The following is a 15,313-nucleotide window of genomic DNA, read 5'->3' as shown; positions in this document are numbered from 1 at the left end:
TGCCAGAGAAAGGACTAGCTAGATAAGACATTACCTAATAATTACCACTACATACGACGTTATTAGGTAACGTCTTTTCTTTTGAGACGGAGTTTTGCTCGTCACCCAGGCTGGAGTGCAACGGCGCAATCTCGGCTCACTGCAACCTCCACCTCCTGGATTGAAGCAATTCTCCCGCTTCAGCCTTCTGATAGCTGAGATTACAGGCGCGCCCCACCATACCCAGCTGATTTTTGTATTTTTAGTAGAGATGGAGTTTCTCCACGTTGCTCAGGCTGGTCTCGAGCTCCTGAACTCGGGTGATCCGCCCACCTCAGCCTCCCAGAGTGCTGGGATTACAGGCGTGAGCCACCGTGCCCGGCCATGATTGCTTATTTTTAAGTAATCTTAATGGGCAAACTCTCATTCATTTTTGGTGAATACACATGCAACTGAATTAAACTTTTGAATGACATTTTTTTCCTCTGGCTCTGCCATTTACTCGGTGAATAACCTTGGATAAGTTGTTTTTGTGCCTCCGTTTTCCTCTTTGTAAAATGGGAATAATTGTAATAATAAATGTACCTTTCTTGTAGGGTTACCATGAGGATTAAATATTTTATTTCTTATAAGGTACTTAAACAGTACCTGGGTTGTTTTAAGTACTCATTTTAGCTATAAACATTATTTGACCTAACCGTTACTCTTTTTTTTTTTTTTTTTTTTTTTTTTTGAGACGGAGTCTCGCTCTGTCGCCCAGGCTGGAGTGCAGTGGCCGGATCTCAGCTCACTGCAAGCTCCGCCTCCCGGGTTTACGCCATTCTCCTGCCTCAGCCTCCCGAGTAGCTGGGACTACAGGCACCAGCCACCTTGCCCGGCTAGCTTTTTGTATTTTTTAGTAGAGACGGGGTTTCACCGTGTTAGCCAGGATGGTCTCGAACTCCTGACCTCGTGATCCGCCCATCTCGGCCTCCCAAAGTGCTGGGATTACAGGCTTGAGCCGCCGCGCCCGGCCTTAACCGTTACTCTTTTAGGATTCTCTCCTGTAGAATTTCTGAACTTACATACCACAGTAAGTACAAGGATGTTCTCTGCAATATTGTAAAGAAAAACCAAAACTGTAAGTGTTGAGCAGTAAGGGAATAATTAAATAGATTATTATATTTTTATATTCTGTGTAGTTTTTTTTGTTTGATTGTTTGTTTTGTTTTGTTTTGTTTTTTGAGACGGAGTCTCGTTCTGTCACCCGGGCTGGAGTACAGTGGTGCGATCTCCACTCACTGCAAGCTCCGCCTCCCGGGTTTACGCCATTCTCCTGCCTGTGCCTCCCGAGTAGCTGGGACTACAGGCACCTGCCACCACGCCCTGCTAATTTTTTATATTTTTAGTAGAGACGGGGTTTCACCATGTCAGCCAGGATGGTCTCGATCTCCTGACCTCGTGATCCACCTGCCTCGGCCTCCGGAAGTGCTGGGATTACAGGCGTTAACCACCACGCCCAGCCCTCTGTGTAGTTTTTAAGATGAGGCAGGCCAGGTGCAGTGGCTCACGCCTATAATCCCAGCAGTTTGGGAGGCTGAGGCAGGTGGATTGCTTGAGCCCAGGAGTTCGAGACCAGACTGAGCAACATGGCAAGACTCCATCTCTACTAAAAATACAACAATTAGCTGGGCATGGTGGCAGACACCTCTAATCCCAGCTACTCGGGAGGCTGGGGAAGGAGGATGGCTTGAGCACAGGAGGCAGAGGTTGCAGTGAGCTGAAATTGCTCTACTGCACTCAGCGTGGGCAACGGAGTGAAACCTTGTGACAAAAAATTTAAAAGTAAAAAATGTTTAAATAGGCAGATAAATGTACTAATGTGGAAAGGTCTCTTTTAAAAAATGGTTTTACAAAAGTTTACAGAATATCCTGATTGGTAATGCAAACCAAACAGTTCATAGATTTTATTCATGCATATATGTACATGCGTAACCAACAGTCTAAAGCTTACAAACCTAAATTTTAACAGTAGTCACATATGGAGTAGAATGAGTTGAACAGTATAAGAAAGAATTCTAAATACGAATCCTGACTTTTCTACTAAATGAATATTGAGTACTACACCAGGCGTCCTGCGCCTCTGTTCCAGGTGAGATGGTTGAGAAGGTCGTGTGGGCGGTGGCCTCATCGCTTGGTGCAGTTCAGTGTGTGCTTTTTCTAGGCTCTCTGCTGCGATGATGGATGTTTAGTGACTCTAGCTTCTGTTTGTTTTATGCCAAAACAGCTTACAGCTGGGTGTGGTGGCCCCCACTTGTAATCTCAACACTTTGGGAGGCCAAGGTATGAAGATCCCTCCCTGTGTTGCCCAAGAGTTCAAAACCAGCCTAGGCAACATAGGGAGACTCCGTCTCTTCAGAAGATTTTTAAAAACTAGACAGAATTAAAAGACAAAGTGGTTTCCGTGGCCTGACCTTCGACCTTTGCCTGATCACTGCATTTAGTTTTGGCGTCTGCCTTCGCTTACTTGTTCATGCACCTCTTTCGGTTTTCTTAGATTTTTTAGGAGAGAATGAATTATTCAGAATAAAAGGCCTCCTGATAATTTGGACTCTGGCAAGTCAAAGTAAAATGTGAGAGTGTGTTACATCATGAAAATATTTTTAAACTCATTCTGGTTTACTTTATTAATAAAATCTTTAAAAACAAGAGGCTGAAGAGTCGAAATGTAATTAATTACATCATCTGAAGTGAACTCCTTTGTTAAAACCATCCATGGAAACCATTAACTCTGTTCTGTTTTGTTTTGTAGCTGACTTTGGTTTCTGTGCCCAAATCACCCCCGAGCAGAGCAAACGCAGTACCATGGTCGGAACCCCGTACTGGATGGCACCAGAGGTGGTTACACGGAAAGCTTATGGCCCCAAAGTCGACATATGGTCTCTGGGCATCATGGCTATTGAGATGGTAGAAGGAGAGCCTCCATACCTCAATGAAAATCCCTTGAGGGTAAGATCAATTAAACACCAGCCTTGTTAAATATTTTTCTTGAATTTAAAGTAGAAAGTTGATAAAACCTAGTCTCTGCCCCAACTCTGCATCTAAAAATCATTTGCTCTCTGCGTTACAAATTAATGTGCTAGGTGAAGACTTCATAGGTTTTTAGTAGTAAGCTGTATTATTTTGTATTTTACATAGGAAGTTTGGAGCACCTGCCTCTAAACCTTCTTTTGTGTTTTAAGATTTTTTGAGACAGGGTCCCACTCTGTTGCCCAGTCTAGAGTGCAGTAGTGCAATCTCAGCTCACTGTATCCTCCACCTCTCAGGTTCAAGTGATCCTCCTACCTCAGCCTCCCAAGTGGCTGGGACTGTGGGTGTGCGCCGCCACACCCAGCCGATTTTTGTATTTTTCATAGAGACAGGATCTCTCCATGTTGGGTCAGGCTGGTCTCAAACTCTTGACCTCAGTAGATCCACCCACCTCAGCCTCCCAAAGTGCTGGCATTACAGGTGTGAGCCACTGCGCCTGGCCACTTCTTTTTCTTTTAAATTACCGTATGTGGTTCGACATTATCAGTTATTAAGGAAATGTAAATCAGAACCTCAACAATCAGTGGCTGAGGCAAGAGAATTGCTTGAACCCGGGAGGTAGGGTTGTGGTGAGCCAAGGTGGCACTACTGCACTCCAGCCTGGGCGACAGGGTGAGACTCTATCTCAGAAAACAACAACAGCAAAAAACCCACCCCAACAGGATAACACTTCCAACTACTAGAATTGCTATATCAAAAAGACAATAATAAATGTTGGTGGCCAGGTGCGGTGGCTCACACCTGTAAACCCAGCACTTTGGGAGGCCGAGGTTGGGAGTTCAAGATCAGCCTGACCAACATGGAGAAACCCCATCTTTACTAAAAATACAGAATTAGCTGGGCGTGGTGGTGGGCACCTGTAATCCCATCTAGTTGGGAGGCTGAGGCTGAGGCAAGAGAATCGCTTGAACCTGGGAGGCAGAGGTTGCAGTGAGCCAAGATCGCGCCACTGCACTCCATCCTGGGCGACAAAGCAAAACTCCGTCTCCGTAAATAAATAAACGTTGGTGAGAAGATAAACTGGAACCCTCGTTCATTGCAAAATATAAAATGGTACATCTGCCTTAGAAAACAATTTGACAATTCTGTATGAAGTGAATACTGGATTACCAGATGACCTAACAGTTCCTCTGCCGGGTACAGATGGCAAAGCCAAGAGAATTACAATCATACATCCGTACAAAAGCCGGCATGCAACCTCAATTATTTCCACTAAAAATGGAAATAATTCAAACCTGCTGAACAGTGGAATATTATTTGGTCATAGAAAGGAAGGAAGTGCCAATCCGTGTTGCAGCGTTGAACCTTCAAAGTATCGTGCTAAGTGAAAGAAACTGAATAACAGGTGGCAGGAGATTCTGGCCCTCTGTGTCCTGAATGCTTTTCGTCCAGTTGCCAAAGATTCCAGTTCATGTGGGCAGTTAAAGTACTTGGCAGGTGATTGATTAGGGTACTTTTCAGAACAACATTTAAAGTCCTCTAATTTCATTCATTCATTTAGCCAGTATTGATTTGAGTACCTGCTGTGTGCTAAGCACAATTCAAAATGCTGTCTAAAAGAACCCACACAAATTCCTGCTCTTATAGAACTTATATTCTAGTGGGAGAAGAGAGAAAAACAAAATAAACAGAATAATGTGTAATATATTGAATAATGGACTTGAGTGCTGAGACTGGCAGGAAGAAGGTTAGGGTGTTTACTTTCAAAAGGTGCTTGGAGAGCTGGGCACAGTGGCTCATGCCTGTCATCCCAGTATTTTGGGAGGCCAAGGTGGGAGGATTTCTTGAGCCTAGGAGTTCAAGGCCAGCCTAGGCATAGTGAGACCCCATCTCTACAAAAAAATTTAAAAATTAACCAAGCGTGTTAGTGTGTGCCTGTAGTCACAGCTAACTGGGACCATCCCGCCTCAGTGGGTGGGTCACTTGGGCCCAAGGAAGATGAGGCTGCCGTGAACTGTTCTCACATCACTGCACTCCAGCTTGGGTGACATCTAGGCCCTGTCTCCAAAAAAATACGATAAAAATAAATTTTAAAATTAAATCCAAAGTGTGCATAGGGAGGGCTTCACTGAGGTGAGGTGACATTTGGACACAGGAAGTGCGAAAGTGATACTTACCTAAGGGGAAAGGATTCTAAACAGAAGGCACAGCACATGCAAAAGCCCTAAAGCAGGAGCGTGCCTGGTGTATCAAGAGGTGATGACGGACCTCAGCATAGCTGGCCTCCACTGAGCAAACAGCAAGAGGTGCGGTCGATCTGCGAAGAAACCAGGCCAGGCTGTAGTGCCTTATGAGACCTTTGGAAGGATTCTGGCTTTTACTGGAGGCCGGATAGGGAAACTGTTAAGAGAGATTTGAGCAGAAGAGTAAGTTTGTCTCCTTAGGTTTTAATAGGATTGCCCTGGCTACTTTGTTGAGAGATGCTTGAGGAAGGCAAAGGCAGAGCAGAAGACCAATTAGGAGGCTGATGTAATAATTCAGGCAAGCAGTGATGATAGCCTCGACCAGGACGGTATCAGTGGAGGTGGTGAAAAGTGGTATGATTCTGGATGTATTTTGAAGAGGAGTCTACATGAGAGAGGGAAGACCAACGGGATCTGTTCCCAAGTCACTTAACTGCTTTCCTGTACAAAGCTGAAGAATATTACAGGACTGTGCCCACAGCCAGGAGCACGCTCAGGCTTCAGAAGAGGCTCGCCTCCAGTGGCCTTCACTGTGACGAAAAGGTATACTTGAACCCCGGTGAGACTGGTGAAATCACCAGCACCAGCTCCTATCAGCAGATCCAGAAGCTTTCCAAAGATGGGCTGATCTTCTGCACGCCTGTGACTATCCATTCCCAGGCTGGATGCTGCAAAAAAAAAAAAAAAAAAAACACCTTGGGTCGGGCATGGTGGCTCATGCCTGTAATCTCAGCACTTTGGGAGGCTGAGGTGGGCAGATCACTTGAGGTCAGGAGTTCGTGACCAGCCTAACATGGTGAAACCTCATCTCTACTAAAAATTCAAAAATGAGCCAGGCGTGGTGGCAGGCACCTGTATTCCCAGCTACTCGGGAGGCTGAGGCGGGAGAATTGCTTGAAACTGGGTGACAGAGAGAGATTCTGTCTCAAAAAAAGAAAAAAAAAAAAAAAAAAAAAAAAACCACCTTGGTCCACAGGCATATGGGCATAACTGCTAATGCACAAATTACCAAAAAGGCAACATGGATGAGGAAGACGAGAATTCCGTCCCAGCTGCTCAGAAGACACTGTGAATCCACGAAGACTGGCCTTCACGTGTATGTGAAGTGAAGGGGGACATGTTCAAAAACAAGCAGGTTCTTTGGGAACTCATTCCATGCTAAATATAGACAAGGCCTCAAGAAGCTTCTGGTTGACCAGGCCAGGGCATGTGGGTCTAAGACCAGGAAAGCACTGGTCCAAGAAGGAGAAAATCATTAAGACTGTCCCAGGAGGAAGAAACTAAGAATAAAGGTCTCCCTCTCTTGTCTATACATAGTGGATCTTGGTGATTACATAGATCCAGTCTTTCAAATAAAACAAGATTTTATCTGCCTAAAGGGGGAGAAAAGGCATATTTGTGGGAATACAGAAATAGCCAGGACCCAGCAAGCACCCAGACATCCAAAGTTTACCAGACAGGCAAAGGAGCAGGCAAATGCAGACTATAATGAGAAAAACATCCTGTCAACTGAAACAGATACAGAACTGGCACAGATAAAAGAATTACCACACAAGCTCATTAAAACAATCTTACAACTGCACTTCAGTTGTAAGAACTTTAAATGCATATTGCTTAGTGAAAGAACCCAGTCTAAAAAGGCTACATATTGTTTGAACTATAGAGAGTAAAATGATCAGTGGTTATGGAGTTTGGCGGGGGCAGGAGGGTAGAGAGGATGAGCAGATGAAGCACAGGGAGTTTTTTGGGCACTGAAATTACTTTGTATGATACTATAATGGTGGACACTGGACAGTGTTCATTTTCAAAACCCATGGAACAACTAGACACGGTGGTGCACACCCTTAGTCCCCGCTACTTGAAAGGCTGAAGCAGGAGCATCTCTTGAGCCCAGGAGTTCAGGCCAGTCTGCGCAACATAGCGAGACTGCATTAAAAAACCATAGGACTATATAATGTAATACAGAGTGAACCCTTATGTAAACTGAGGGCTTTAGTTTAATAGAAATGTATCAATATTGGTTCATTAGTAACAAGTGTCCCATAGTATAATAATGCAGATAATAATAACACTCCAGTTAGGGAGGCTGCATGTGGGTACTCTGTACTCTCTGCTCAATTTTCTCTAAACCTAAAACTTCTAAAAAAAAAATAGTCAATTAAAAATAATAATTCAGGACCAGGTGCAGTGGCTCACACCTGTAGTCTCAGCACTTGGGAGGCCTAGGTGGGCAGATCCCTTGAGGTCAGGAGTTTGAGACCAGCCTGGCCAACGTGGTGAAACCCCGTCTCTACTAAAAATACAAAAATTAGTCGGTCATAGTGGTGCCTGCCTGTACCTCCAGCTACTCAGGAGGCTGAGATGCGAGAATTGCTGGAACCCGGGAGGCAGAGGTTGCAGTGAGTGGAGATTGCACCCTGAACTCCAGCCTGGGCAACAGAGCGAGACTGTGTCTCAAAAGAAAAATAAATAGGCTGGATGCAGTGGCTCACACCTGTAATCCCAGCACTTTGCAAGGCTGAGGCAGGTGGATCACAAGGTCAGGAGTTTAAGACCAGCCTGGCCAACATAGTGAAACCCCGTCTCTACTGAAAATACAAAAAATTAACTACTCGGAAGACTGAGACAGGAGAATCGCTTGAACTCAGGAGGTGAAGGTTGCATTGAGCTGAGATCGCACCATTGCATTCCAGTCTGGGCCACAGAGCCAGACTCTGTCTCAAAAATAAATAAATTAATTAAATTTATAGAACTGTAAAGGAAATAATTAGAACTACATAAGGATTTTCTAAAGGGAGTTGATTAAATTAGGAAACATTCATATAAGGCAGTGTTTACTTAAGCCATTACAGTAGTTTTATAGATCTAGGTAGTTATTAGTAATGATGACCTGGGATAATTTGTTTTTTGGTTTTTATTTTTGAGACAGAGTCTTGCTCTGTTGCCCAGGCTGGAGTTCAGGGTGCAATCTCCACTCACTGCAACCTCCACCCCCCACGTTCAAGCATTCTTCTGCCTCAGCCTCGAGTGGCTGGAACTACAGGCGTGTGCCACCACACCCGGCTATTTGTTTTTGGATTTTTAGTAGTGATGGGGTTTTGCCATGTTGCCCAGCCTGGTCTCGAGCTCCTGAGCTCAGGCAATCCACTTGTTTCAGCATCTTAGAGTGCTAGGATTACAGGCATGGGCCACCATGCCCAGCCTATTTTTTTTTTTTTTTTTTTAAGTTTTCACAAATCTCATTTTTTTTAATGATATGTATGACTTGAAAAAAATTTGAGAAAACTAAGCAGGATGATCAATGGTGAGATTGTGGTTATTTTTAATTATTAACATTGTTTTATTTTTTAAAGCAATATGAACTGGGCACAGCGGCTCACGCCTGTAATCCTAACACTTTGGGAGGCCGAGGCAGATGGATCACTTGAAGTCAAGAGTTGAAGACCAGCCTGACCAATATGGTGAAACCTCATCTCTACTAAAAATACAAAGATTAGCTGGGCATAGTGGCATCTGTAATCCCAGCTACTCTGGAGGCTGAGGCAGGAGAATCACTTGAACCCGCGAGGCAGAGGTTGCAGTGAGCCAAGATTGCACCACTGCACTCCAGCCTTGGTGACAGAGTGAGATTCTGTCTCAACAACAACAAAAAAAAAACAAAGCAAAAGCAATATGTATTGCATTTATAACTAAAGAAAAACCAAATGTGAATCTGATTTTGGAAAAATAACTTAGAGAAATGTAACATCTAAAAATAAGAGGAAAGTATCAAATCTAAATTTAAATGAGATAATGATAAGCCCAGTTTAGTATTTATGGTGATTTTCTTTAAAGAAGAAAAGTTCATAGACTTTATTCACGGCTCTGTGACTGTGCTGAGCTATCCTTTTCTTTTTTTGAGACAGAGTCTCTCTCTGTTGCCCAGGCTGGAGTGCAGTGGCGCCATCTCGGCTCACTGCAACCTCTGCCTCTGGGGTTCACTGCCATTCTCCTGCCTCAGCCTCCCAAGTAGCTGGGACTACAGGCGCCTGCATTTTTAGTAGAGACGGGGTTTCACCGTATTAGCCAGGGTGGTCTCAATCTCCTGACCTCGTGATCCACCCGCCTCAGCCTCCCAAAGTGCTGGGATTACAGGCGTGAGCCACCGCGCCCGGCCGTGCTGAGCTATCTTAAGTGGATCACAGATGTTCTTCTATTTTTAGGCCTTGTACCTAATAGCAACTAATGGAACCCCAGAACTTCAGAATCCAGAGAAACTTTCTCCAATATTTCGAGATTTCTTAAATCGATGTTTGGAAATGGATGTGGAAAAAAGGGGTTCAGCCAAAGAATTATTACAGGTAAATTTAAAAATGATTTCATTTGGGGGAATAGTTGACTCTTTTGGTAACCAACAGAAAATTTTCCTAGGGCTAATAATTAGATTTCACTATTCATTGATCACTAGCGGTATGGCAGCTGCTGCAATTTAGGGTTTCATCCTATCATTCTGAGCAAACTAACACAGGAACAGAAAACCAAACACCGCATGTTCTCGTAAGTGAGAGTTGAGCAATGAGTTGGACACAGGGTGGGGAACATCACACACGGGGCCTGTCGTGGGGAGGGGAGAGGGGGGAGGGATAGCATTAGGAGATATACCTAATGTAAATGATGAGTTAATGGGTGCAGCACACCAACATGGCACATGTAGACATATGTAACAAACCTGCACGTTGTGCACATGTACCCTAGAACTTAAAGTATTAAAAAAAAAGGGGGGGGTTTCATCTGGGAATAAAAATCTGACAATACCACAGTGTGCAGTTTGTGCATAGTATCAATCCTCAGACCTCTTTACAGTCTGCGCATAGTAGTATCAGTCCTCGGACCTGTTTACAGTCTGCGCGTCGTATCGGTCCTCGGACCTGTTTACAGTCTGCGCGTAGTATCGGTCCTCGGACCTGTTTACAGTCCTCAGACCTGTTTATTGCTGACATGTGTATATTTGTGTATATTTGTCAAACTGAAATGATTCTGCTTTCTTTCAACTCTGAAAGTAATGCATTGATTATGTTAGTCTTATGAAGGTATTAATATATGTTTAGTTTATTAAATAAATTATGATCGACAAGTAGTCTTTGGGGCCCAATTGAACAAAATTATTTTGTTTCTAACCTGATGAATAGCACTTACACATTTATTTTTCCCCTTCCTTCTGGCAGCATCCTTTCTTGAAACTGGCCAAACCATTATCTAGCTTGACACCACTGATCATGGCAGCTAAAGAAGCAATGAAGAGTAACCGTTAACGTCACTGCTGTGGCCTCATGTTCTTTTTTCCATTTTCTACAAGAAGCCTTTTAGTATATGAAAATTATTACTCTTTTGGGGGTTTAAAGAAATGATCTGCATAACCTGAATGAAAGAAGCAAGTGACTATTCTCTGAAGACAACCAAGAGAAAATTGCAAAAAGAAAAGTATGACTTTTATATGAACCCCTTCTTTAGGGTCCAAAAGGAATTGTGGACTGAATCACTAGCCTTAGGTCTTTCAGCAAACAGCCTATCAGGGCCATTTATCATGTGTGAGATTTGCATTTTACTTTGCTGACTTTGTTGTAATAGATCCCATTCATTGTCCCCTTTGGGGTATTTCCAATACTTGAATGGCAGATTGGAGTTTTTCAGAGTATTTGTTTATCTGCTAGTCTTTCTCTCCTTCATAGCTTTCTTTTCCCTGGACTTGCTCCTTTTGAGTTGCTTTTGAGTTTCTCATGCCTAGGCAAGTGTTATAGAAATTATGTAGCTCCTCATGTTGGCAAAGGAGCTCTATATAGTTTCACTTTGTATAAAAGTTAGGACCAGCTGTTGTTACATGTAATATTGTAGTTCAGAACTTGACCTGAAGGAAGGGAAGAAGAGTATGTGATTTTTACCTTTTTTAACAAATGTGAAAAAGTCCGTTTTAGAAATTTCGTGGTAGTAAGTTTGGCATTTGTTACATGTATAGAGAGAAGACTAATAATCTCTATTTATAACTAAATCATTGAGACAGAAAAAGATTCCCATTGACTGTAGACTTCTTCCCACTTTGTCTTCCCTTCTGCCTGTTTCCCCTTCAGGTTTGGCTCCAGGAACCAAAGTGATTTGTTCTTGTTCCAACCTGGACTTTATGACTTTGGTTAGTGCCACTACCTTCCTCTTCTCTCCTTTCCCCCTTCAATTTGGAAATAAATTTCTGTATATGTTGCAATTTTAGGTTTAGGTTTGTTCTTTTTGTTTTTCCTTAATCCTCTCTCACCTCACAGATACCCCCCTCCCATGGCAAATAACATAATAACCAGTGAATTTTCGGAACTTAAAATTAGCTTTTTTCCACTTAAAGGAGAAAAATATTTGGGACTAGCAGAGGCAGAGTGAGAGATGTGGACCTTGGTGAGCTCTGATGTAGTGAGAAGAGATGATACTCATGAAGGAGAATGTTGGGTTACAGAGAAGCAGCTGATAGCAAATTGGCGGCGGGCGCATTGCCCGGGGTCGTCGTCAGTGTGGCATTGTCTGTGAGAACTTGAGTGACAGAGTATTTCTTGGTGAATTTGTAGATCATTTGAGATGTTGAGTTACTTTAGTTTTTTTTTTTTTTTTTTTTCAAATAAGTAGAGACTTATAAAAAACGAGAAAGGAAAATGAAATGTGCGTGTTGATAGCAATAATTTGTTTCTTTTAAAGATTCTAAAAGGTCTGGGACCTGTAGCATTAATTATTTGAGTGCCCTCCCTTCTCCCCTCCCCTCCCTTTCTCCTCTCTTCTCTTCTTTCCTCTCCTCTCCTTCTCCTTTATTCGTAGTTTTGCTTTTGGAGTAGGTGTTGTTCAAGTATCTGTGGCTTGGTTCTGGCATTTTGTTCCCACCATCCCCCTTCCCCCATTAACTTCCCCCCTGCTTACCATCCTGCAGTATAAATCATGAATAAAAAGTCATTTTGCTGTTGTAGTATACATTGGGGAAACTAGAAGGGTTTTATTTCCATTATTTTATTCCCGCTATATCTATGTTAAGATACAATTATAAGGAGAGAAGTGACCGTTTTTTATTGATAAGGCAAGAAGGTTTTCAGAAAAAATGAGTAAAATAATTAATGAAACATATTTAGAGCACTTAATGGTCTCTGTTTTCAATATAATTCTTGACTTCATTTTTCTCTGGAATATATTGGCCTTCTACAGCTATTACTGAATTACAGAAACTGGTTTACTTCTGGCAGAAAGCTGCAGTGCCACCTGAGTTCCGCATTTTAACATTCTTTGTAAACAGTTGGCTGGATTGTGAGAAAGAAGATGCTACCCATGAAATAGAAAACCGCCTAGATGAGAAGACTGTGATCCTCGTGCCCTCAGAGGCACTTCCCTCCTCAGTCAAAGCCCATCCTCACTGACTGTGTGCCAATGCCTCGTTTCAGGCCTGTGACTCAACAAAGGGCTTTTCCATTGATAGAAGCAGTTTGGGATTTGTAGTTACAACTTCTTCGATAGTTACCTGCACATCCATTGCTGGCAACTGACTTCAGTCATTAAAACCTGGCTCTTTGGTTAAGGGAGCTACACTGTGGTTTATTCTTAAGTTACGTGGATAAACTAACCTCTAACAGAAATGTACTTTGGTTAATTTTGAAATGTGTCATTTTTAAACAAAATCTTAAAAGCAATACAGAATTGTGATTAATTTTAAATTAAAACATTCAGAACTTGTTGAAAGAAAAATTATATCTGAATCAAGATTCATGTGTTTTATTTTTTATTTTTATTTTTTGATACAGTCTCACTCTGTCACCCAGGCTGGAGTGCAGTGGCGTGATCTCAGCTCACGGCAACCTCAGCTTCCTGGGTTCAAGCAATTCTTGTGCCTCAGCCTCTTGAGTAGCTGAGACCACAGGTGCACGCCACTACACCCAGCTAATTTTTTGTATTTTTGTTAGAGACAAGAGTCTCACCATGTTGCCCAGGCTGATCTCCAACTCCTCAGCTCAGGCAGTCTGCCCACCTTGACCTCCCAAAGTGCTGCAATTACAGGCGTGAGCCACTGCGCCTGGCCTCATGTTTTTTAAATAATTGCCTTTTATATCCCCCCTTTTGTCATCACTTTAGAATGAAAATTCCCATTTAAATCTAAAAGTTACCTTAATAGTCCTCTTGTGTTATTAGGACAGTATTACTATAGTACTTATTTATTTTATTTTAGACTTAAAGTTATCATCTCTTTTTCTTTTTTCTTCTGCTGCTTTTAGGGACAGTTAAAACTGGGAATCTATGAAACATGTAACATTTTATCCTACCTAGAATAGTAAACGAGCAGTTGTGCAGCGTAAGCTACCAAGGCTAATGCAACTCTGTCTTCATGTGTTGAGTGCCTGGCACATAGTATTAATTCTCTTCCCTTTAACATGTAAGTGTTAAGCTGCTTACAGTCTAGTAACCACCAATTGTAAATGAGCCTGCGCCTTTAACAAGCAATTTTAAACTACCTATGAGTATTTCTTTATAGGGCTCACTTAAATACATGTTTGTATATACTGTATTCTGGCCAGAATAATTTTAGATCTGATCAGGTAGTAGCTAAAATTAAAAAAAAAAAAAAAAAAAAAAAAAAAAAGGTGCTTAAAGAATTTGCACCAATTTTTGAGTCTAAATCTTTTAAAATATACTGAGATCCACATCTAGTAAAATGGCAGTGTCAAAATATTATAGATTATAGTTAAAAATCCAGATTAATACTCATTTGGGGTTTTTTGGTAGTAGAACTTCATTGTAATACAAAAAGCAGATTATCTTCCTGTCTCCGCTCCTCCCACAGTAGGTATTGAAACTGGTAAAATGAGTTTTTTTATAGTGTTGTGTATATAAGAAAAAATATATACACGCCTTCTTTTTTCTCCCTCAACACACTGATTGAACACTCTGGCAAATTTGCTGTGGTAGATGAGACTGGAGTTAGAAAGAAGCAAGCACTGGCCTCCTTTGAAGGAATGGAAGTCTTTCCCATTCAATCCTCTAGAATGCTGCTGAGAGAGGCAGAAAGAAATGGATAATTCTGTCAAGCACACTTTATTCTTTATTAAGAGAAACAGTTATGTTTGGAATTCAACATTGGAACGCATTGGCTTTTTTCCCCTTGTTTTGATAGAAGTGGAATTAAGTAAAAGTAGTTTGTCTTTTCTGTTGTCTTCAAATTTTATAATGCCTTTTATTTTTAATTTAATCCCGTTCAATTATTTAATTGTTATACATTGACATTAACTGCTGTATTTTACGACTTTGTTCAATAATTTTGTTCTTTCAGGGCTAGAAATAAACTTTTTAAAAAAATTTGCATTTTTAACCTTTCCTAAACTTTTATTCTTTCTTTTGATCAGAATAGCATAAAAGAATATTTAAATGTCTTAATAGGCTTTCAGAGAACATTCTAGTATTTTTAGTGATAAATATTTTAAACCTTTTAATGGTGTTTTGCCATCATTTTGATTTTATTACAAAGCTCCAAAGTAGGAAGGTTTCTAGAAATGTGTGGGTGGGCAGTAAACATGAAGTTTTCCTTTTTTTTTTTTTTTTTTTTTCTGAGACAAAGTCTCACTCTGTCTCCCAGGCTGGAGTGCACTGGCACGATCTCAGCTCACTGCAGCCTCGGCCTCCCAGGTTCAAGTGATTCTCCTGCCTCAGCCTCTGGAGTAGTTGGGGAAGTTTTCCCCTTCTAAATCAAGTTCAGAATAATTTTCTTATCAATGTTTCTCTGTCAGACCCAGGGAAACAGTTCTGATTTGAGCACAATAAAAACCTGATCAGAATTTCTGTGTTAAAGCCGGGCGCAGTGGCTCAAGCCTGTAATCCCAGCACTTTGGGAGGCCGAGACGGGCGGATCACGAGGTCAGGAGATCGAGACCATCCTGGCTAACACGGTGAAACCCCGTCTCTACTAAAAACTGCAAAAAACTAGCCAGGCGTGGTGGCGGGCGCCTGTATTCCCAGCTACTCGGGAGGCTGAGGCAGGAGAATGGCGTAAACCTGGGAGGCGGAGCTTGCAGTGAGCTGAGATCCGGCCACAGCACTCC

General features: G+C 42.1%; 1 protein-coding gene across 1 annotated transcript in view; it reads left to right on the top strand.

Moving 5' to 3' along the window:
* Window positions 1-14,573, top strand: part of PAK2 (p21 (RAC1) activated kinase 2) — a 91,711-nt gene extending 77,138 nt beyond the window's left edge. Inside the window, exons 13-15 of the mRNA XM_023214808.2 lie at window positions 2,771-2,967; window positions 9,434-9,571; window positions 10,436-14,573. Of these exons, the coding sequence (XP_023070576.1) occupies window positions 2,771-2,967; window positions 9,434-9,571; window positions 10,436-10,522 (422 nt within the window). The 3' untranslated portion in view covers window positions 10,523-14,573. The remainder of the gene's footprint in view (window positions 1-2,770; window positions 2,968-9,433; window positions 9,572-10,435) is intronic.
* The last annotated feature ends 740 nt before the right edge of the window (window positions 14,574-15,313 follow it).

This window comes from Piliocolobus tephrosceles, chromosome 2 (assembly GCF_002776525.5).
Source record: "Piliocolobus tephrosceles isolate RC106 chromosome 2, ASM277652v3, whole genome shotgun sequence".
Taxonomy (NCBI): Eukaryota; Metazoa; Chordata; class Mammalia; order Primates; family Cercopithecidae; genus Piliocolobus; species Piliocolobus tephrosceles.
Note: the sequence above shows the minus strand (reverse complement) of the source record. Positions and strands in the feature narration are given on the sequence as shown.